This window comes from Cardiocondyla obscurior, linkage group LG01, assembly GCF_019399895.1.
Source record: "Cardiocondyla obscurior isolate alpha-2009 linkage group LG01, Cobs3.1, whole genome shotgun sequence".
Classification (NCBI taxonomy): Eukaryota; Metazoa; Arthropoda; class Insecta; order Hymenoptera; family Formicidae; genus Cardiocondyla; species Cardiocondyla obscurior.
Window position 1 is genome coordinate 7,920,086 of NC_091864.1, and position 24,976 is coordinate 7,945,061.

The 24,976-nt window shown below is 39.9% G+C and overlaps 1 protein-coding gene across 2 annotated transcripts in view; it reads left to right on the forward strand.

The window, feature by feature from the left end:
• LOC139108044 (neuronal calcium sensor 2) overlaps window positions 1-24,976 on the forward strand; it is a 92,218-nt gene that overhangs the window by 58,286 nt on the left and 8,956 nt on the right. For both annotated transcript variants that reach the window (XM_070666051.1, XM_070666043.1), the window contains exons 3-5: window positions 13,626-13,744; window positions 14,904-15,047; window positions 21,613-21,741. In XM_070666051.1, coding sequence (XP_070522152.1) covers window positions 13,634-13,744; window positions 14,904-15,047; window positions 21,613-21,741 — 384 coding nt within the window. In that variant the 5' untranslated portion in view covers window positions 13,626-13,633. The remainder of the gene's footprint in view (window positions 1-13,625; window positions 13,745-14,903; window positions 15,048-21,612; window positions 21,742-24,976) is intronic.

Below are 24,976 nucleotides of genomic sequence, written 5' to 3' on the forward strand. Positions count from 1 at the left end.
ATTAATAATAATTCTCGTATAAATTGTATTAATTATTTTTGATAAAAGACTGATCTGTTACTTTCTGTTTTTGGTGGAAATTATATTGAATAAAATTCCACAAAAATAATTACATCACATTACCGTTTAAAATTACGAATTTTGGAAGCTTCTTGTTTATTTTAACATATAACTGGTATGTATCATTGTGCGGAAGGTATCAAATTGTTGCCGATTTTATTTTGTTTTCCGTTCGTTTGGTATTGGCCTGCATGCGGAAGTTTTGCGTCCGGTTTGGCAAATTGGAGGCTCAATATCGACTCGGCTGAATAACAAAATCGGAGCAACGCTGGCATATTGGTTGAAAAACATACGCGCGTCAGTTTCCCCAACGCGATAGTTATATTTCATTCGCATAATGCATTTAGAGATTCCGCGGCGCTGAAAATTTCGAAATAAACTCCACGCTGCTGTGTTCTCAAATGCGAAATTAGTTACGCAGATTAGCCGTAACGATGCATCTCGAAAGTTTCCATGATGAATATACAGTTACGGACGATGCGTATGCGGAATGTCGGATTTTCTGCTGGTAACGTGCCAGCCGCAGCCTCATAATTTAGAAAAGTTTAAACTTCCTGTCCACAAAATATCCGGTCGACATTCTCTTACTCCATTCGCGCGCGATTCAGCCGAATATTGTCGTTCGCAGAGGAAGTTTCGCAGATCGTTTGCGATTTTTACGATAATTAATGTCGACTTTGTTCAGTGTTTTCCGATACCTTTTTTTTTTCTTTTGTAAAAAAAACAGTAATCATTTCTTCCGTAACTATATATTCATCTGCGGAAGAAGCGTTACATTAACAATTCGTTCGTTTCTCCTTGCTCTCCGCCGTATATTTTATTTCGCGTGTACATAAAGCGAATCCCGCAGTGGCGATTTGTATTTACTTTGCGAGTATATAATGTTTTTTAACAGGTTGACTCACTTTTAAGATCCCTCCGGAGATGCAACTCCGCTACGATGTAAATAGAAGCAAAGTGCATTCGACCATTTTATATTTAAGTAACATAATAGATCGCGGCATGTCATATTCCTCTCCGTGTACAAGTACACTGTGTAAAAAGTTACCGGGTGTCTTTGATCTTTTCACTTTGCATAATTCAGTGCTGCCTTATTGTAAGATGTACGAAAAGAAATTTCATGAATGTGAATTACAATATTATGAAAATAATATTACTTGAAAAAAAAAAAAAAAAAATTATATATTTTATAATATACAATTATTTTTTTTTTTTTTTTAACGTAAGAGCGACAGCTTCGCTTAAAATTTTTGAGCACAGCATCACGTCGCGAGTTTACGTAAACTCATTTAATGTTTAATATAATCATGCGATAAAGATAAATTGCACACGTAGCGGAGGTCCGCGATGCGTCGAACGTAAAGTGAAATAAGAAAACGTTAATGAAAACATTGCGCTTTACATTTATTAGGCTCGTAACTCGGCGCTCCTTTTTAATTAAGCTATTTCCCTTTATTCCACGCGAGCCGGACGTTGCGCCATTAATTACAAAGCAGTTTGCGCAATAATTAACAAGGTGTCATATATTACAGTTTCTGCGTTAAAGTTCCGTAACGTTATATAATAGAGCGTGTTTACGCGTGCACTGTGTGTTTTGCTGATAATATCGACCGTATTCCATATTAGATTTTACAACACTCGATTCAGTTATGAAAAACATAACTGTGTACAAGCGGACCTGATAACTCAGGTATTTTTGTAATATAATCACTAGTAGCGAAATAACAAAATATTAAATATTACATAAAAAAAAAAAAAAAAGAGAGAGAGAGAGAGAGAGAGAGAGAGAGAGAGAGACAAAAATATATGTAGAAATAAAAGACGAAGATTCTAAAAATAAATTAATTATCGTATTTTACTCAACGAGCAAACTGTTATTATCAATTCCTATCTGACTAATAAAATTTTCTGTTACACCGACAAATTACATTTTCCTCTCAAAGAGAGCTACGTGCAAGCTTCGTGCGAGCTTCACGTAAATTCAATACAGTTCTCAGCAACAATTTGATTACCGTTTAGACTGCTGATCGCTCTGATCCGGAACTTTGCTACGCTATAAAATCGCTGAAACTTCCAAGATAAGGAACGTCGTATAAGCCGCGAAACGTCGTATCGTTTACCGCCGCGGTTTCGTTATTAAGAACAGATCGCCGCAGTAGAAAAAGCCTATATGCGGGCAGACGCGCGGCCGGCCGCTTCTCTCACGCACACGACCGGTGCACACGTTGCCGTTTACATTTTTATGTGTTTACGTTCTCCGACGCCCGATAGTTAGAACGTTTTACACACGTGTCCCGATTCCTCCAGCACGGCTATCGATCCCGTTGCCGCGGCTATTGCTGCCTCGACAGGGGAAATACGCGCCAGGGAGATACTTCTAGCGCGTTTGTAAAGCAGCCGCATTCAAGAGTATCGCGCTTCACAACGAGTATCATGTCATCGGTCATCTGAAAAGCCGAGTTTCCAGATACACGCGTCCCCGATATATTGAAAAATTTAATAACTACAAAATCGTCCGTCGCGTCGCGTATAGAATGTTACCGTTCGTTCGTTTCAAAGCGGGCATAATTCTTTTTTATTTAACGATTCCTTTTTTTTTTTTTTTCTCTTTCCTTTACTTCGAAGGGGAAGAAAAATCTAAAGCCTAACGAACACTTCGAGAAATTTATCGACGTTAGTTTAAACTTTTATTTCATCGTTGGATACAAGAGAGCGAAGAAATGCATTGTGCAATTTTTTTTAAGAAAATCCATTGTGCGCCGCGGTACGTAGAACTAAATAAACTTTGATTCGCGATGACGTCCGCGAAGCGTAACAATTCGCAGCTAACTTTCGAACAGGCATGGTCTGTCAATAGACCCCGCGGCGTTGTTCTATTGCTATATCGGCGGGACGGCGAAAATTTCTGTTAACGTCGAGGATACTCATCGATCGCTTAAAGCTGACGTCAGCATTGATCCAGAAACTGGAAAATAATTGGAGCAACTCGCGCAGGAGAATAATTCTGCGGATTATACGCGTTTTCCGCGAACGTTGGAAAACTGTGTGCGATCTGCAGTTAGGATTTGTAACGCAATTACCCATTATTTCACCGTTTGCCGGCGCGCTTTATTTGCTAACTAATCGATGCATTAAATTATCCTCATTCGGTTCCCATATTTTGCCAGTTAATATCGATGATACAGTTAAGCGAACAACGCTATTTAGATGAAATAAAATTAATTATCGTTTCATTAGTTGAACGTGGCAGATTCTAAATCGCGGGGGATGATCGTAATAATTTTCGCTGATAACGTAAATGGGTTTCTCAATAGTTCATGGTGACCGTTTGGGGGGAGCACGTTTTTACGCTTGCCGTTTCCGGCTTGCTGAATTAACCATTCGCAATTAGACGAATATTGTTTATGCGGATATTTAATTTCGCATTTAAATAGGAACCGCGAGAAATTGTCAGCGTTAATTGCGGTTGCTTGTAAATTATCTACATTGTGCCCGCACGTGTAAATAAATCGCGGAAAAATAAGGGGAACGCGGTTCGTAATAACGCGCAAGCTCGACGTATCTGTCACAATGTCAAAACAGATATCTCGTGTTATTGACAGAACGTGATTGCCGGCTTTCCAAAATTAGGCGAGCGCGACAATATGGAAGTGCCCCCCCGGGTTAAAAATTTTATTAACAGTTTCATATGTATTTGCGATGGGTAAATTAATTGTTTAAAACGGCGCGTAAGAAAATTAAAGATCGAAAAACCGCGGGTAAAAGTCCTATTATTAACAAAATTATCGCCGTTATTTACCGTGTTATTTCTGCTGATTATCTTTTAATCGCAAAGGAGCCGTTTCCTAATTAAGGGTAATTACAAGGATGCCTTTGTCTTTGCGGACGTTATTAATGGCTTGAAACCGATTAATTTTCTGCGGCGGGTGTTATTGATAAAATTAAAAAGCTGCGCATTAGCGAGTCCTTTTACCTAATTGCAAATATCGATTTAGACGATCCACTTGTAATAGTTATTGTAGCGCAGTTGCTCTCTCCCCTCCTCCTCCCCCGTATGTACAAGTAATACGTAGCAAGTGCCACGTAATTCGTACCGCTTCAATTTAAATTCAACGAAATACTTGGGACTGAATAATGTCGTTTTACTACAGGAATACAATCGCCAGTGCAGTTATTCCGCCATTATGGAGATATATACCTCCTACGTATATTGTTCTCGCAAATTATCATTTGAAATATTAACGGACCGGTCGCGTTGTACGAATTCACCAGGGAAACCATATTCAAACGGGAACCGATTACCACGTGTGTCATAAGAGTAATAACTTTCGCCAATCGTTCAAGTTTAAAGACTCGCAAGCGTTTTTTTTTCCTTTTTTTTCATTTTAATTGTAAATTAAAGTTTTTAATATTGTTTTAATTAATTAATCGTGCGCTTCGGAGCACGATTTATTATGCGAGGGGTTTGCTTTATTTGGTGAGAGGAATTTTTTTTTATCTCCCGAGAAAAATAAGCAATTTGAAAAATATTTTTATAAGAAGCCTGAGGCGATCCTTGAATAACTCAACGTGAAAGAACAAATGTAATCTCAATGCCAATTGTCATGCAGATCGCATACTGTCGATTTATTTTAGATAGGATCCCGTCGTTTTATAGAGACGCTGAAGAATCACGTTGGAAACGGAAACGTGAGCTGTCAGAAACTTCCTTTCATAAGTTTATGGCCGCAGACAAATGGAATATTAAGAAATAACGTGCTAGTAATTTTTTTTTATTCTGTTAATATTCTAATATTTCGGCAATATTGAAATATTGTCATTTGTTAGAAAAAAAAAGAAATAAAAAATAAATAAATGTGTTAATATTAATTTATAATAAATAAAATGTAACAATCGTATTCCGCAGCGTTAGTCGATTCAGCCGCAATTTTTCGCAGACGTGAAGATGTGATATAAAGAGCTAGCGATAAACGTTGTTATTTTATTATCGTCTTACGTCGCGATCGAACGCGATAACGTCCGCGGGATCAAATGCTCAGCAATGCTAAATATAAGGTGAAAATATGGACGGATAAAATAAATATGCGAGACGGAATATTTCAACGGATTTTCTGCAAGGAGCGCTTAAAATGCGCCGTTCTTCATGTTTACTCTCGCACCTTTTCGCATTTGCTGGATGGAAAAAAAAAGAGAAAAAATTGCTCGTCCAAGCTGAACGCGACCATTTTGAGCTTTAAAATATCCGCGACGGTGATTTGCATGAAATGTAACTTAAAAATTTGAAAGTACGTTACGTTTTGAACATTAAAGTACCCATCTGCATCAATATCGCATAAAACAAACCCGCTGCGGTATAGAAATAAATCAAATGTACTGTTTTATAACGTTATATTCTATTACCGTTTAGTCGCGGTCTTAATTTTTAGCGACATAATTTTAATTATAATTTTTTTTTCCCTCCCCAATAAAATTATTTCTTTTTTGCTATGAAAACTTCGTTCCTTGATCGAGGTAATCAACTTGCGTGTCGCTTGCTACGTAAACCTAGCTTCTTCTTTTTTTTTAGGTCAATTTCTGTGCGTGGCCAAGTCGCGTTTATCACCAGCCGCGACTCAATTCGTCTTCTTTAGACTGAAGCTCCGAGGGGATTATTAAAATTGTTCGCGCGGGGTCGTAGCGCTAGGTAATAATTACGAGGTAATACAAGGTAATTTCGAACAAACACTCCGGACGAGTGAAACGTGGCGAATTGATATCGCAGTTCATTATTTCGTTGGTCAGCTTAGCAGGATATTCCGTAAGCGCGCAGGCCTGTTTGATTAATCATTGTGACACGGCGCGTCACGCGAATATGATGAATGAGATCGGTGAAAACGCTACGAATGCTGATGTGTACATCAACTTACCGTCATATTATATTTGACGATCGTACATTTTGTTACTTCCAGCACGGAGATATATTTATTTTATTTTTTTTTCCAGTTCGCACGAGAACGTGGAAAGTTAAACTCACGGCGTGTTACGACTTGTTTCATCCCACGCGCGTCTTATAAATTATTGTTGCTCCCTTTTTCTTTCGTGAATATCAGGTTTTTATGACTGATCCGAGTTGAACGGAAGATAGTGGTGTTGAGATAAACTACAAGATATCGTATATATAATTGCGCTAAATGCACTCGTGCGCCTCGGGTGCTCCTTTAATGACGTAATCCGCGCGATAAGTCCACGGATGCAGCGTTATCGAAAGCAGGGTCCGCTGTTATCGCTTTAATATTCAAAGCCGGACGCTGAAACGTCTCTATGGTCCACCGAGCTGGATTATTTGCCTTCCCCGCATTTCAGCCCGGTGCACCATTGTGCAGCGTTAACTATGTTAACATTGTCCACGACGCAAGTGAAACACCATAGCTGACACCGTCGCGGTCTTGGCATTATGTCGTCATTCTCATTGTCTCCGGTTGGCCGGTCGTTTCGATCCGAAAAGGATCCCACCGTTAGTTGGGTACGATAATGCACGAATTAATTTACAGATCGTTATTATAAAGTGAATAAAACTCTTTTTGTTTTTCTTTTTTTTTTCTTTTCTAAATCCGGGAAAGGCAAAGTCAGACGGTGGGCGCTTTGTTACGGCTAGTTGAGTAAAACGGTAATAACGAAGAGAATTTCCCGCAAAAGGAACCGCGCTGCTCAAATTACCGAAATCTTGGAATTAGTCCAGGATTAAATTTCACTGTCGTCATTAATACAACAAAATCCGCGAGGGTCTTTGAGGAGGACACGTCGTTAAAGCTCGCTTCGCTAGTAGTTTTCAGAGGACCCCGCCCGTAGTATTGCCAGGAAATTTTAATGAAACTACACCGCGGTACTTTTTATCGGGCCGCAGGCTCCGCCGGCGCGTATAATAATAACCTTCAGAAAAGTTTTTGAGGCCGAGACGGCAGCGGTCCTAAGAAATTTTTCATCGCCGGCAGCTTCCACGGCGGCGAAGTTCGGTAAATAAAAACGGTTTAGTAGGCCGACGTTTAGCCGCATCAACGTGCGACGAGACTTCTTGAATAAGAAGTTGTTGAATTTTTCCGCGGGACGGTATTATCCTAAATTACTTTCGTGCATTTCGAGCAACTCACATATTTCTGTACGCCTGACCGAGATATATGTTTTATTCGCCGATATGCATCGCGAGAATTAGAGCCGACGGCGCGAAATGAATTAATTCACAGTTTAATTTCACCGCACCTTTAAAGTTTTTACGAGCGAGTGATGACTAAAATGTCGCGGCACAGTTAAGTTTTATTTACACGTACACACGGGACCGAAGTTTTATTTAAAATTACAGATACCGCGCGCGGCGGAGTTAATTAAATTTTATATGTTGGTTTTTCCAATTAACTAATCAAACATGGACGGAGTATTTTAGACGTTGCGAAGCAGACAGAGAAAGGATTAATTTGCTGCATCGTCTAATAGAGAAGTTAAATTATGGCAATGAAACGTAATCTGCGGAACGAGAATATCAAAATGCGCGAGTGGTTTTGAATATTAAAGTTGTAATAAAAGAAGATTAAAGTTAAAAAAAAAAAGAAAAAAAAAATACAGGGTATTTGATATAAAATGCCAGGCTAGACCATCGATTTAATTTTAAATGTGCACCTGTTGTTATATTTCTTTTTATTTTTACAGTTGTTACGATTTTTAAATGTGAAATATTGTTAAAGTACAAAGTTTCGTAGTAACTCTCGAATTGTGATTTTTATCGGGGGCGACATATACGATTATATGACTGACTATTTTCTCGATCAAACTTTTCGTCTCGCTGCAATATCATTGCGATATCGTTTCCCAGCGCTTTACAGCCGAAGCGGCAATAAATCGCACATCGTTACGTTTACACATGGTAGCGACTTTACTTCGCCTACGCCACAAAAGTAGAGTTTTATAGCCAAGTACGCTATTAATAATAGACAATATCATTATTAATAGCGTGCTCGGCTATAAACTTGCTTCCGCGCGGCAGAGAAAAAGCGCCGCGCCTACCCGCGTTCGCTCCGTTGACGAATTGCCGTCGTTACTAATTGCAGAAATGGAGGAAATTGCGAAACTCCTTTCCGATTTGCCACGGCAAATATTGCGGCTTTCGCAAACGATCGATGGCCACCTACATACGGTTAAATATCTATTTTAGGTACCGCTCTTCCCTGGCAATATCGCGTTACATGTTTACACAGTTGAGTAACAAGCTCGAGTCTGCGAAAGCGACATGGAGACAAATTATCTCGAGATAAAAAAAAAAAAAAAAATGAAAGAAAAAACCAACATCAAAGATTATCCCACGTGTTACACGAAAGGGACTTAAATTTAAAATACAATTAGTTACACGTTTTACATACGTTATTATCCTTAGATTTTTATTTGTATTTTATTTTTAATATTATGTTTTCTAATTTTAAATACTTTTCTTTCTTTTTAGGACGATCTGGTTAATCACCGGTAGAATAATTTACAAGATGAACAGCGCAAAAATAACTAGAGCGACCGTCGCATGAAGTTAAAAGTACCATTTACGAAGTATTCTGAAATCCTCGGGGTATTCCGGCACGTTCTCTTTACTGATTTACATATTCATTATTCCTTCAATTCGGGCGGCTCGATCCGCCTCGTCAAGCCACGTCGAATCGTCCTCGCGCTATTGTACCGAAAGCCGAGGATCCGATATACTTAATCCGCCGGCACCGGCGTTTCGCTAAAAGAGACAGCCCCGCGGATAATGCGGAAACGTCACCGCGTGGCACAATGGCCACGGCCACCGCGAAACAACGGAGGTGACACAAAAGAAGGCCGTTACACGGCCGTTTTCTCTCTCCTCCGTACAAGCGTGTGCAAAACTGTGTCGAGGCGCATTCGCGCGGCTGACAATGCGAGACACGCGTGATGTGGGACGTCAATGCAAGCCGGCAATGCAACGCGACGGCCGGACGTTCCGGTGTTAATTCTTTGTGGCGCTAAAAGTACCGATCGGTCGCGCAGATAATGCACCGGTTATAAATATTCTTCGCGTGTGTGTTCGTCATCGTACAACGTGACGACCGTACCGACGTTTCATCGCTTTGGGAAGGATCAACGAATTGTGGACGCGTTTTTGTCGAACAGCGCATAGATCGTTCGGACGAATTTATACGTACTAGAAGAAACCATGCGCGCACTATTTTTTAGAAGACCCCAATTATGAACTACGAAAAAAATTATGCGACTCACCGATCTGCATGAGTTTCAGCGGAGTTGTAAATTTCGGCTGGTGACTGTAACATAAAAAAGAAAACATTAATGTAGATATGCCAGTAAATTTATTAATAAAATTAATAAAAAAAAGGTAAAAGTTTTTTTTTTTAATAAAGATTTTATTTTAAAAATTGATGGTTACCTAAAAGTTGCTCCGCCGATGCAGGATGCCCGTCCCGGGCCTGCTCCTCCTCTCAGATGGGACGTGTCGAGTCATCCTTCCGCGCACAAGTCACTCGCGAACACCCCGACCGTGATTCTACAATCGCGTAAATTATTGAACACTTTCGCGAGTTAGTTTTTGGCACTTTCGTAAAAAATCAAGATCAATCGTTAAAAAACGCCGGAAAACTAGCGGCACTCCCGAAACGACCGACGAACCGGCTGCGGTTCGTATAATAATTAATATCGGCGGTGACGACACTCGTTGATGACCGGTGGATGCAGCTGCGTCGATCTGTAACAAAGAAAAAATATATATATATTAATTTAAGAGATGCTACAAGTATAAGCTATTACTTTTGCGTTCTAAAAGAGTGGTTCTTACCTCTGGGGTTGCTCCGGTGCTGCACGATGCCTTTCCGAGGCCTCCTCCTCCTCTCAGAATGCCAGACCTCCCGTCTGAGTGACCAACTTCCTCGCAGGCCGTCTCGACTCCGTCCTCGCACTGGTCCCTGCAAACAAAAAGCACAGATAATTAGTTAAAGCTGCACGAGTCTACGCAACACTTCTGAAATAAAAAGATTACTTTGCAGAAACGAACGCGTAAGGATAAAGGAAAGGAGATGTACTCACACGTGCTCTCCTCACACGGAGGATGAGGAGGAGAAGATAGTTCGCGTACTGGGCGGTTTTCGTTGCACGCAATACGCGAATGAGTCTTACTTCCGATACGGAGACACGTGCTTGCTGTGCCGTGCGTAGTACGTGTATGCTTGCGCGACCGCTAGAGAAGGACAAAGCGAGAGTGGGAGTAGTGGGGGAATATTCCTAGCGCGCGGCATGTAGGCCTCGCGCTCGCTCTCACCCCGTCCCTCCCGCCTCACCCCGCCTCCCCCCGCGCCTATCTACTATACTATCTATATTCATTACTCTCGTTCGATTTAATTGTAATATTAAATTAGTATGTCCTGACAAAGACGGTTCTTCTACGAGATCGTCCTCGATCTCGAAAATCGCGAAGACCGTCTTTGCCTGGATATATTAATTAAATATTAAAATTAATTCGAACCTTAAAATCGCCGGCTTGATACGCGCGTTCCCGAACTCGCGGATCGGCCGTGAAATAACCAATAACATCATTACGGAAAGCTTTCAAGCACCCGTAAATAAAATTTATCGTAAATTTGAAACATTTACTTTTTGTTGCTCCCCATTAAGCTTCTATAATGATATAAAATAAATTGGAGGCGCCTTTTATTACGGAAGGACGTAATAACACGGAGCTACATTTTGTTTTTTTTTTATTATACGTTAATAACGATAAATATATTTTTTAGTATAGGTTTTCGTTGTTGTCCCGCGTGATCAACGTGGATCTTAAAAATTTGCTTGAGATTAAAAGTACGGTGAATCATTTCCTCTTTATTATTCCCCGTCGCATGATAAAGCGGTTAATAGAATAATTATTACGTAATGAGTGGCTTCCTAATAATAATGATTGACCGTTATGACATCAGAAGACCGCGGTCATTATTCTTAGCCTTGTAATTTTATTTGTTTGAACGCCACCGTCGAAATCTCGCTTTTAACGATGCTTCGAAAAGAAATATAACTGTGCGTTAAGCACGTTAATTCTTCAGCAGCAATTACGTTTAATTACCGAGTTTGCGAGCGAGCGCGACGATGAAATAAGAAGCGAGTTTATTAATAATTATAATCCTTCTGCTATCTTGGGCATCGGTTTCTTCCTCGCATTATTGTTTATTGTTTTACAGAAACAACGTCGCGGCAAAAATAACGCGCAGCAGAAACGTTCAACTCTTTAGCGACAGACGCATTAAGAAAAATTTCTTTTTAATAATTTTTTTTTTTTTTTTAGGTAAATTGTCTCGATTTATTTGTTGAAGTTCCGAAAGTATCTTCAATTAAAAATTTTTTTTTAACCCAAGTGCAAAGGACAAAGGTGCATCATTAACAATTACCATCTCTTTCACATTTAAAGCGCGGATCAATAATTCCCTCTGGCGAGGTTCGTCGCTTCTTGTTCATCGCTGAAAGGTACAGTCAAAGTACCAGCGTGCGAAGATTAATATGCATTGAATGTGCGTCTAACATTTCCCTTAGCGGCAGCTTTAAAACGTACGGGGTGGGGAGGAGGGAGAGGGAAACGGACCTGTCGAGGGACATAATTTCTTGTCGGCCGAGAACTTTCGAGCACGTGAATGCGGCGCATTAACTTGAGTAGCGGTTCGCCGTGGAATAATCGACGACTTTGTCGAAACTCGAGCACGTATACATGTCGCGGCGGACCCCGTTAATCTTCATTCGCGCGCTTAATCTCGTAAATAGCCGAGGCACGACTTAGTCAGCCGTTCACTTGGCGCCGCTGCGAAGCTCGTTAATTACGTTTGCGTTTCATATTTCGTTCGCTTTTGTTAACCCTTCTCCCCCGCGTCGCCGTATATGCCGTCACGTCGGCCATCGACTTTGCTGCGGGCAGCCGTCGTTCTCAAGCCGGTCACGATCGCGGCCGTTTCCTCCTCGTCGAAACGATCTTCGGCCCGCTTTTTTTTCATCTCCGTTTTGCCGAGAAACGAGTAAGTTTCTCGTATAATTCCGACCGCGTATCGACTGAACCTCATTACATTATTCGCGCGCCAACGTCGGCATAACAATTAATTTTTCGTCTCGGTTGCGGAGGGTAGGTAACCTGTTGGTGTTATACGAAGAGGATCAAGATTGCCAAAGTTCTTTTCAGTTAATCTTAATGTACAATTATTTCCGTAACTAAAATTACTCAGGGCAACTTGAATCTTTTAATACAGATTCTTCTGCCGTAAAAAAGTGGGTTTATATAATTCTTTCTTTTTTTTTTATTTTACGAAAAAAACGCTACTCAGTCGCTTTTGTAACGCGGAAGTAATTAATTCTGATAAAGTCCGCGACAGCTGCTGAAAAGCATCTCTCGTTTGGGTATGCTTCAGGCATTCGTCATTGTCAATTCGATCACGCGTTCGGTTTCGATATCCCGCCATTTATGGCGACGTTGTGTCGACGACGAATTTCGGTCGGGTGTGCGCGTAGCGTGCATTATGTGCATGCGATACACGGCACCCATCGCGATATACGACATCTCGGGGAATTACGTACCGTCTCTTGCCACGTAACACGAGGCAAGAACTTCCACGTGGTCGTTATCGAGATCGCGCGGGTTTATATCGCAATAAGTTGCGGGGCCAAGGTATCAATTATATACATTTTCGCGAAATCTCGCAAGAAATCTTCTAGCCGGTAACGTTATTTTCATTGTTCTACATCACGGATAAAAATGGAGTTTTAATATCTGGGTTCATGTTCTTTTTTTATCCCGAGAAAAAAAAAATTAGAAACACACTTTACCGTCGACTTTTCAGCTTTGTGAAAATATTAACTTTGAAATAATAATTTTTACAGTACAATTTTATCATCGAGAAGATGTTCAGCGCACTTATTAAGTTTTACAGCATACTGTAGCGCTAAAATTACTAAGAAATTATGATAATATTGTTCATAAGTATATTCTACTTAGTGACGCTTGGATTAAACAAAAGTTTGCTGAATTTTGCAAAGACATCGATAACATTGACTCTTATCAAGATGAAGCGTGCAAACACCGTGATAAAATATGGAATGGAGCGAAATAAAGTTAAAAGACACTCTACTGCACACCGATGTTATTTTATAACCGGGTTTACAACTTTTCTTCAATGCCGTTAACATAATTCACCAATATTTAGTATGCGCGGCGCGCGCGAAGGCTGGCTCGGACTTGTTCTCTGAATTTTATTGCTTGTGAAAATTGTAAGTAATCCTGCAGTATGCGAAATCGTTAATCCAGACATATAACTTGAGATTGAAACTGTATATTGGGATTTAAAAAAAAGAAAAAAAAATGCGAGATTTTAGCGCGTCGTAAAAGAATTTACGCACGCGACAATTTACAAAATATTATAACAAATATCATTTCGATGTATTACGAATTTTTAACCGATGAATATGTTGCGAATTCGTTGATTAGACTAATTGTAATTAATCATTTATAGCTTTCGTAAATCGTTTCTCACGTGATGTTACATTGACTGTTGCAGATATCAAAATGGGTTGTTTCGGGAGCAAAGAAAAGTTGAGCAAAGAGGACATGGATTTCCTCAAGTCGCATACGCGATACGACGAAGCGACCATAAAGGAATGGTATAAAGGTTTTAAAGTGAGTATCGCAGCAATTATTTTAAATACGCAGTCCAGACGATTTCGTATATTTTTGCAGCATCTTGTCGTTCCATATATTCCGACTGCAGTTGCATACTTTTTGTTGCGATTTATATTGCGACGACGGTAAGAGATAATCGTTAAAAAGTCCTTTGTTGAGAGATAAAAGGCAAATTCGCGTAAATTCCAGCGTTGGAGGAATTCTTTTTATTTTCCGTCTTTTGTCCGGAGCTTTTGTTTTATGCGCAAGATATTATTAGAATTATCAGGCCACTTCATATTTTTATTGTTTCCGCGAAGTAACGATGACTAATGCGGGTGCGTAGTGGATAAATTACATACGCGTGAAATACGCGAAATTTAATGACTTTCATCGAGATAAGCTCGTCTCGATTACGAGAGAGGACCGATTGATTTATTCGAGTTTACGCGAGTTTCGTCGCGAGCGGAACGTGACGCTTTCGCAGGGACTGGCATAGAAAAGTCACTTTCTCGAACAGTTTAAACGGACGCGGACCCAGCAGTGCTCTTGGCTGACCGGACTAATTAAACTGAGCAGAGTCGTTAAAACGGACATTCCGCAATCCGGTCGCGTCTCGCGGCAGCCCGTTACCCGCACTTCCCTTGTGTGATACGTAATGAATCTCGCACGCTACTCTATCGGGTCTGCGGACTGATACAAATGGAGACTGATCGGCGCGTATCGACGTGACGAAAATGCACGGTCGGAGGAAATTGAAAAATATTTCAATGTAGAAACGAGTTGCTCGCTCTCGCTTTTAAAAAGTCGAACAATGCTAGATTGAGTCCGCTCCGTCGCGACGAGAGTGATGACACCGAAATGATGAAATTTTGTCCCTCACAAACCTACATTTTGCACCCGAGCGACGGAGGATGGAAACTCCCCGGGCGAGTGATAGAATCCGCGGAAAAGTCTTTTTATCGTAAAGCATTTTTATTCCGGTCGAACATAATATGTAATTAATTAAATTAATGTCTTATTTATTATTAATGATTAAATAAATATATATATATATATATTTTTTTTATATTTTTTTTTTAATAAACGTGTATTTTTTAAATATGTGAATGAAATAAAAATACATTACATGTGTAACTCAAGGATTCACGATCTCGCATCTTTCCGAATGTTACAGCAAGACTGTCCCAACGGCAGGTTAACGCCGGCGAAGTTCGTCGACATGTATAAAATGTTCTTCCCGTCCGGCAACGCGGAGGAATTTTGTGACCATGTGTTCCGTACATTCGACATGGACAAGAATGGCTACATCGATTTCAAGGTGAGTCCCGGCGGCTTTTTACGGGAGGCGAAATTAGCTCGAGCGGCTGTAATGAGGCGTGTAATGACTACCGCGCTCCCTCGGCGAATCTCCTAAAGAGAGTACGCGACATACTCGAAGTGGTGTGTCGATCATTCCGCGCGATTAAACACGATCCTACGCGAGAAAATCCTTTGATTGACTGACTCAGGGGACACGTGAATCAGACGTCGCGATACTTTCATCGAGAAAGAAAAGCTCGCGCTCTCGCGACGTGGAAACTCCGCTTGAATTTAGGTCAACCGATACGGAAAATCCGCGAATATTCGAAAACTCGTCACATGCTATAATTTATCTAACGTAAAAGAAAGAAGGAAAGAAAGAAAGAAAAAACACAGACGATCAATAATAAGACTAATAATCAATAAAAGACTACAAAACGACGCGCTGCGATACGAGAGATTTTTATTTCGTCACGTTCAATAATATAAGAAGAAAGGCGCGGCGTACGCCCGACAAATTCTTGACGCAAATCTTTCCCGGAGGCTCCGGGATCGCGTGTTCCTTCATACACCCAGCTGCGCGCGATTACGAATTTATATCCTTCCTAAATCCACTTAAGCCGGTAATAATGCATTATTTATGCGACGCGATGTAAGCACAGCTAGCTTTCCGTCACTTTGCGCCGTTCCCTTCTCGCCCGCGGCCTCGTAATCACCTTGATTCAACTCGAAACTCGAAATCCTCCCGTGAGAGGTGCTCCACGTCACACGTGGTCTCCAGTTTATAAGCATAACAAGGGGATATCCGCCGCCGCCATTGGTTAGGTACACCGGACCCGTAATTTAATATAGTTCGCCAAAGGTACGGAAGCGTCGTATTCGCCATCCGGCAACTAGCTATTTGACATTTGACCCGAATACGCCATATAAAACCCGGAGCTTTGTCTAACGTCGCGCTTTGTGAGGTGGTCTCGCGTCGTTGATCAAAGTCGGTTCTAGAGCAACTGCTTGGTTCTCTATGGAAAGGTATCCTTTCAGCGTGAGCGATTTTTCAGCTATCTCTCGCCAAGAAAGTGTCAAGAGTCGTCTCGCATTTTCCTTCCCTCCTCAGCTAACTCTTTACCGTTTTATGTAATTTCGTATTTTCGTTCTTTTAATTCCCATATAATCTCCAGTTGGATTAAAATGCAAGTACGAACCGCTGCGGTACGATAAATCGTTTGCTTTCGGAATAATCAGACCCGCTTAACTTTTTGTCGAATATCATCGCGGAAGTAACGAGTTAATCATTGTTCAGTCTCGAAAGTAACGTCGAGCACGCGAGAACAAACCTATCTACGTTTCAAGTCGTGAATATACGGAACTTTGTCCGAGCGGGTCCATCGGCGGGAACATTTAATACCCAGCGGAGTTACAGATGCAATCTGCTATCGCGTCCGTATATCTCGCGGTCGCGCAACACTTAAGAAATTTCCCCGTTGAAACGCGGCGAAGTTCCGCCGACAGTTTCACCAATACGAATTCTACCATTGTGAGCTCCGTCGCCAGCCAAAGTTTATACGCGGTATGCCCCGGCTCATGTAAACTCCGAACGACTATTATTCTAATATTTGGTAAATCTGCGGATGAGACGCGGTTTCTACGCGCGATCGCGCCCGGGATTAATATTATCGCAGCGCCGTTAAGAGAGACATTCGCGACCCTCGGCACGCGGCGAAATATATCTCGAATTCCATCGATATGTCCGGAAACATAAACCGAGCGCTCGCAGCCTCCATTCGATTCTCGTTACAACGCCGAGAGGAATATCCGTACCTATATAACAATCGTGGAAAGACTTCTCTTTTTACGGACTTTCGTCGCATTCCCTTTGGATATAATAAACATAAGTTCCTTCGCCGCCCATTTTTCTCCGAGAATCCGGATGGAGTCGTTCGGTTTGACCCTAGCAATATCGCCTAAATGGGAAAGATTTTCCTGCAATGTTTTTCAGAACTTTGCCGATAATAATAAGCGATGGCAATTTTTTTTTTTTATTTTATTTGGGGAGAGAAAAAAAAATATGTCTCTTCCTTGAGGAAAAATTTTATAACGTGATTTGATAACACGGTGAATTGATTTTCGTACTAAAATCAACGTCCGGAGTTATCTTTATACATATTTCTCTATTTTTGTCTTTGCTGATTCGTTTTTTAACAAACGCCGGTAAGGCAGATAGAAAAAGTTTCTTCTTTCTTTTTAACTTTTTCTTCTTCTTTTTTTTATTTTTTTTTCCACGAATATAATTTAATATCTATATGTTTGTCTTACATTGTTAACGATTTTCATCGAGACGTATAATTTTTGACGCAAAGTTCCCTCTAATTAAACTCACCCTAACTTTTACAGAAAGGGAGTAATGAACTAATTCAAGTAATTCGCACATTGAAAAGCCATTAGAAATTTAGTCGGAACTTCCGGCAGCTTAAACTTTATTTCCCGAACAATTCCGATGGCACGGTGATAAATGACGGACGGGTTATCTCGACTATCCCGGCGTTCTTACAACTTTTCTTATTTAGAAAAATCTCAGATTCCATTTACATTCATTGCCGTTCTCTCTCAAGTACATCCGAAACTTCGGAAACCAAAAACCTCGTGCCGCATAGACTGTTTTTCACTCGTCAAGTTTATTCAAATATTTATATGTACGACAGAATAAATATTCGTTTTGATTAAAGCTAACCGAATTTTGATTAAAAATCAATAAAAAAAAATAAAATAAAATAAAATAAAATCTTTAGTCAGCTTGATTTTTATTATCTTGTAAATGTTAATTACTTTTATTTTTTGGCGTATAACATATATTTTCCCGCAACGCTTCATAAATACTCGCCGCGTAACAATTATTAATCGCGAAAGCTAATTCGCGTTAGCCGAGTGCCTTTATTCGTCAAATACGTACACACGTACTATTCTTCGACAAGTATGGAGCTCCGCTACCTGCGTGGTACCTGCCTGCTCGTTTGATATTCGACTGAGGAATGTAGTGGTGACGTTGAAATCGCGCGCGAGACAATGGGCCGCTTTCGCCGGGCTTTGTTCACGTATCTTACGCTTATGCAGGTGAGCGCCTTACAAAAGAATTTATACATCGCGTATTACACCGAACGGTATACCAAATATTACTTTCCACGTGTCGCGAATTTTTAAGTAGCCAACACGTTGCGGTATTTATTAATTAAATTAATTATTTGAAATAAATATAATCCACGTTCGACCGTGTAATTAAGTTAAAGCACCGTGTAGAACATATTATACGTTGTGGCTAGAGGCAGAAAGTTCATTGAATGTAAAACAGTTTTTTTTTTTTTTAAGAAAGAAGCAGGAGTAAATTACGCGTTCTTTAATGTCTATAAGTAATAAAAAGAAAAATATATTTGCTGGTAATTTAACCGAATATCGCGCTCCTTTTGTTACACTCGCGGTACTACAGTTTCTCCGCTATCTTACAATTTCCCGAGATTTTAAAGAAAGTACCAAGCTCCATTCACACTTTCCTCTCGAAAACTTCTCGCGACGTACCGTGTAATTGCATTGTTGCACTCGGACGCACCGTTCAGAACTAAAAGTTAATTCGCTAAAGACTCGAAAGCTTATTTCAAAAGGACGTTCTCCGAGCGCGATATCTAACTTCAGCCCGCGTATTCCTACGTCGAATTTACGAGTTTCAGTTTTGCGTCACGCGTTCGCGATGACGAAACGGCTAGGAGATTTATTTCCCGATGGCGCGCCGATGATTTATTCGTTAAAGCTAAAGTCGTTAAAAACGTTTTAAAGATTTTCCGCGAGGAGCTCCAAGGCCCTATGTATAGAATGCGATTATACAAAATGTTCAGGGTGTTCACTTACGTCGCGGTGAAGTAAAAGGTCACACGTCACCTGTGCGCAAGAGAAAAAAAAAAAAAAACCGAGTGTATGTTTTACAGAAAGCTTTTCTGTACTTTCACGCCCGTCCTTGAATCACGAAACGAGTCTGACCTTTTCGTTTTTTTTTTTTCTTTTTAAAGAACGTTCGATCGCGATCTTTCTGAAGTTGTATTTCCATTAACGTTTACTGGACACCGAGATCCGTATTGAAAATCTACTTTGAAATACTCGCGTTCGACCGAAACATTTCTCAATGTTCGAAGTCTCTTAGTTTCGAAACGTTACGTGTCCCCTCTCTTATGCTACCGCGCTGCATTTCCTTTTCTTGTTTCGCTCGTTTTCACTTCGCGCTGCGAAACGTTCCTTTAAACTTTCAACAGCTAAGTGTTGAAAGCTTAAAGTTTGTAGAACACGACTTCGAAGGCATTAGGTATGAATCGTGGCTTATGTAACTTCGGGACGATAAGCGTGGAAATTAAATAGTATATTTGCTACTCTGCAAACGAAGTTCGGTATACCGCTTGCATTCAAAATTATTTTTATAGGACGTTACTTCTCGAGTCAAAAATTAATTTCTACAATTCACGGGTAATAAAGTCTGTACGTTACATTTATACAATTGCGAAAAAAAAGAAAAAAAAATCGACATAATACCTAATATAATAAATTATAATTAATTGTGATACGTTTCTGGTTTTAATTATAAATTGAAGAGTATAAATTATTCAATGAGCGGAACATATCAATATCAATGGATCAACAACTTCATGCGTGCATATTATACGCCGCAACTATAATTATATCTATGCATTTAATTAAATTTATTACTCGCGTTTCGCATTATTGTTTCGAGTTCACGCGAAGCTTGGCGACTTGCGAAAATACGGGCGGAGCTTTAGGTGGGATTTTCGTGATTAAAAACCGTGGGGAAGAAAAATTAAAATAAATCTGCAGCTCTCTCGAAGCACATTTTGCGTAGTTGCTCACGCTGCCATTGTCAATAATATCAGCTTCGAGATTACGCGCGCTTGTTCTCAAGACAGCAAGATGCTTGTAACCGAGGAAATACTTTATCACGAAATAAAAGCCGTAGAGTGCGTTTGTACTCCAGATTGCTCGGAGTAACAAACGGGGAATGCATCTTGGATTCGTGTTTCAAGGGAATTACGTTCCGCAGAATAGAGAAATAAATAAAGACAGCTTGTTAATTTCATTTTAAAATTCCATAGCGATAAAAGGATTTATAAATATCGTTGTTTAATGAGTTCGAAAGGTATCGCGCGATGTACGAGATACTTCATTAACCGTAAAGCAGTTACGAGATTTCAAATCAGTAAGAGAGGATTCCATTCCAGAAATCCATTTTAAAAAGCGCGTCGTATGCGATCTCTCGGCAATTTTTATTTTTTACCAATCCACAATTTCGTACGTACGTTTGTTACATAATTGGTCTATGCATTTCAAGTAACCGTTTCGATTGTTCTCGCGAAGAGTACCGATCGCGAATGCGACTCGAGGGAAGCTCTCGCCTCCTGGAAAAAAACCACTTCGCTTCAATCTCAAACATTTCCCCTCGCGTTTATTTCTACGGTTGTAGGGCCAGTTAATGGCATTACAAAGACGTTTTCTCTTCCCGGTGTCAGTCGTCATTTCTCCGGTTAATGTCGGGGCTTTCTCGCGGATTCTACGCTTCGCGAGTAAGCTGCATCTGAAATAAGCGCGAGCCTAAGGCTAGTCTCAGAGGGGAAATGGCCTTCCCCTTCTTTTTCCCCCCTTTCCCTCGCTCTCTTTCTCTTTTTCTTTGAGGTCAATACGAGAAGTGACACTTCAGAGGTCAGGAAGAGCAAAGAGCTGGCTCACCCTTCGCCCGCCCCTCCCTCCACCCTATAAAGTCCTCGTCTCGTTTGTCTACCTCGGGCGGCAGGTGACCCAGTTCTGCCGGAACGTACTGCTCTCTAACGACTCTGTGGTACTCGAAAGGTATCAACCTGGGGTGAAGATACCCCCGCGTGGATTCGACCCGGCAAATTCACCCATAATCACGACCGCCATCGAGCTTTTACGTTTACACGATTCCGTTGGTGCGCACCGCTAATATGTAACGCGGAGCATGACGCTCGTAAAAGAAAACCATAACTTCAAAACGACGTTTATGACGCGTATGACGACGCGTCTCTAGAAGTCTGGAAAACTGAAAGCGTTATCAACGAAATATGCTCGTAAATACGCATTTATGTCTTTTATATTAATTATTAAATGTTTATAAGATATAACGTTCATAATAAATTATAAATATTATCTGATTATTATTTAGTTTCTTTTCTTTTCTTTTTTTTTTTTTCCTAAAAAGTTGGTTAACATTTTAAACGTCTAGCTGACCTATTTCGTTAAAACACGTTTCGACGTTGACGCCGTCCTAACTGATTTCCGCTCCGGACCATTGTGTTTCGAGAGAAAGAAATATTTTTCGGAACACCAACGGGGAAGGCTACTTGAATTATGGCATTCGGAAGCTGGCTCGCCCTTCGGCGCGTATTATCGATACGCTTGGTAGAATAGATTTTTCCCTCCCGCGCAAAATCGGGGGGGTACCCTTTTATGGGGCGGGAATAAAAGTTTTGATATTGCACAGCTGCGACGTTACTGATGCGGGGGACGCTCGGCTTTTGTTGCAGGAATTCCTGCTGGCGATCGACGTAACGTCCAGTGGCACGCCAGAGGAGAAACTGAAATGGGCATTCCGCATGTACGACGTCGACGGCAACGGCGTTATCGATATGCAGGAAATGACGAAGATCGTCCAGGTACCGTGGCTCATAAATAATGCATGCGCTTCGATTTATCTCTACTTAGTTGCACTCGGCCGCAACTCTTCCGGCGGCTTGCGGAATTTTTTATCACTTGACGTCAGTGCTATCGGCACAGTCAATCAGCAAGGAGGAGAATTGATTTCGATACATTCAACGCAGTGCATTTGCATAGGAAAAATACTACTTTCATCTCCGCTCTCTCGCGAGTTCATTAATTTTTTTTTCTTAATTTGCATCTGATGCAAATAATGTGCTGTTTCTTTCGCGATGATTAAGAGCGACTTAAACAATACGTGGAGCAAGATATTCAAGCGCTATTTTGAACCGTTTCCTCGATATACATTCTCGTGTTTCTTTCTATTTTTTTATTTATTTATAAAAAAGTCTTATTCAAGTTCGTAACGAGACGCAAGCAATTGTTTCGCCGTTCAGTCGAAATGAGGCACCGCGCGCTTTGTATAATTAACGTGCTGATTGCGCGGCAATAAATGAACACGGTATTCCGATTGGTACACCTCGGTGCTGTTTTCTTTTTTCCTAGCACAACGCACTGAGTGGCGTGTGCGGCGAATACCTAATATTTTACGAGTCCCTTTGCGCAAAAACGAACGTCGGAGCAATCGTACGGCTACTTCACTCGGGCCACGTTCTCGGCGCCAGGAAGCGGTAAGGCTTCGTTAAATACGGCTGTTGCATCTCATTTTTAAATAAGTAATTAAAGTTTCCATATGCCGCCCGGCGATGCGGCGCGATAGCCGAGACAAATAAAAACTTTGCAGCAGCAAGTTTGCATAATAAATTTCCACAAAATTGTGAGAGGTCGCGCGCGCGCGCTCCAATAAAAAGTACACTTATACATATTTAAACGGAAGCCTGGGGTGTTATTATTTTTTTGTTACGCATTTTACATGAATGCGCAAAAGTTTCGTGACGTCGTTGATAAAAGAAATTTCTTAAATCAAAAAGCATAGCCAATGTTATATTTTAATAACGTGAGTTATAAGCTTTCCCTCGTACGATTCACACGAGAAAATTTTTAAAACTTCTTTCCCGGCGTAATTTTAAGTGTAACAAGAAACAAAAGGAGCTTATAAAAAGCAAAAAAAAAAAATCTAAATCTAGAAGGAACAAAAAGGCTTGATAATAGTTTAAATGTGCCGCGGACGTGTTTTAAGGAGAAACCCGAAATTATTATGCGGAATAAAACCCGAAAATTAGAGCATGAAGATAAAATTGCGGTGAGAAAGCTAATTATTACGTTATATTCGGGTATAAATACGAGTAAATAAAAAAATTCGCTTGTGCACTAACGAAACGTGGAAAATCGTGATAAAAATGCAACGAAGTATACTCCGCGGAAATATTATCATTAACTTTATATATTTTAACACAGCATTTTATTATTTGATTTTTTTTAAGTCCGTTACTTGCGAGGTAAACTCGTGTATGTGTCGGAGTTCCTTTCATTACGGGATAATATAAACATATTTCATAAATTTATGCGCAACGAAATGTGGAATAAAGTATTTAGAACAAATAATAAACTACAAGTATAGTAATATAATTAAATGAAATTAGCGATGCTGATCTTTTTTTAATTTATATATAAAAATGAAATGTATACGTTACGGTTATCGGAATAATTATTGATACTTTACATTTTATATCAATTTTACTATCCGTTAAATTACGTTGCAATTAATTATTCTTAAATTATTTTCTAACAAGAGAGAATTTTAATTCATATTAAAAATATATAAATGTTAATGTAAAATATTCAATATTTTTATTCGATTTCCATGTCCATATTTATTCTTTGAAGGCTGTATTTTCATAAAAATCAATACTGCCCACTTACGATCACATAATATTTTTTTTAAATTCACAGTTTTTAATAACGGAGAAAATTGCATTAAAAGAAATGATAAACGCATTTTAATTATCGATAACCATCTAGTTTCGTCGGGCAAACGTGAATGAAAAAAAAAAAGAAGAAACTTCATTTCTAGTTTTGGATAAAATGTAACGTTGTATTCGGTAAAAAGTTTATCGAGTCGCCTAATCGCGTCCGTTAGGATACTCATCTTTACCCTGTTAGAGAAGTTTGGAACTTCCGGGACGGCGTTTCCACGGGAATTCCGGCAACCGGGGCTCTCTACGTTCAATGAAAATTAACGATGGAATGTTTGCCGAAACTCCGCGCATCCATGTTTAACACTTAACCGGTGAACATCTACATCGCGAAACGCGCGTTTCTGTAACTCAATTGACCGTACATTCCGTTGTCGAAACTCCCGAGTAGCCTAACAGCAGTTGTTGTTAATATCTCCGCGAGTAAATACTGCTCTTTTCCCAAATACTGTTTCCTTTTTTTTTCAAATCAATTAAATTATAATACAATGCGCACGTTAAAAAAGAGCTTTTGTAAATTATTTTTTATGGATTGATTCGCATTGTCTGCGGAAATAAAAGCGATGGACGGAAATACTTTTGCACGAAAATATTTTGCGCAATTACTGAATGCAGAAAAATATATAAAATCTATTTTTTTTCTTTTTCTTTCTTTTTTTTTAATGAAAATAACATGGCAGCTTATAACAATTATGAATTGTTCATTTAAAATTGTAGTTCGTATAATACATATTGCTATTTTGTATTCGTGAATTATGTTAGGTTCGAATTTCGTACGATACTTTTATAAAATAAACCTGATTATGCTGGTCGAGATGGATTTGCGACACTTTGGACAAACTTGTATATATCACCAGTATAAAAGTAAAGTAAAAAGAGGATTACATTTGTTTAAATAATTGTGTTCCGCCGGCAAGTCCACCGATGCGTTCGCGATAAAATTAATCTACTTTATCTCACGTCTAGCTGCCGAGTGAGAAAATAATAAATTTCGCGCATTTATCTCTGTCCGGGCGGTTTGCAGTGGACTAATCGGAAAAAGTACGAAAGAGAAATTCTAAATAAAGAATCACTGGTACGCTTTAGTGACTCTCAAAAAAAGTATCGGTGCGATAAATTATATTTTTGGGGCAACACGATTTATCACTTAGTCGAGCTTTGCTCAACTGCGAACGCAACGTACATAAGGGAAATAAATATGTGTCTCCCGAGCATGATTTAATTTCGGACTTGTCAATTTCAGTCGTGAATACCTACGTTAGATTCCTCGTAATAAATCTATCAGCAAGATTGATACGGCGACTAAGAAGAATTTTTT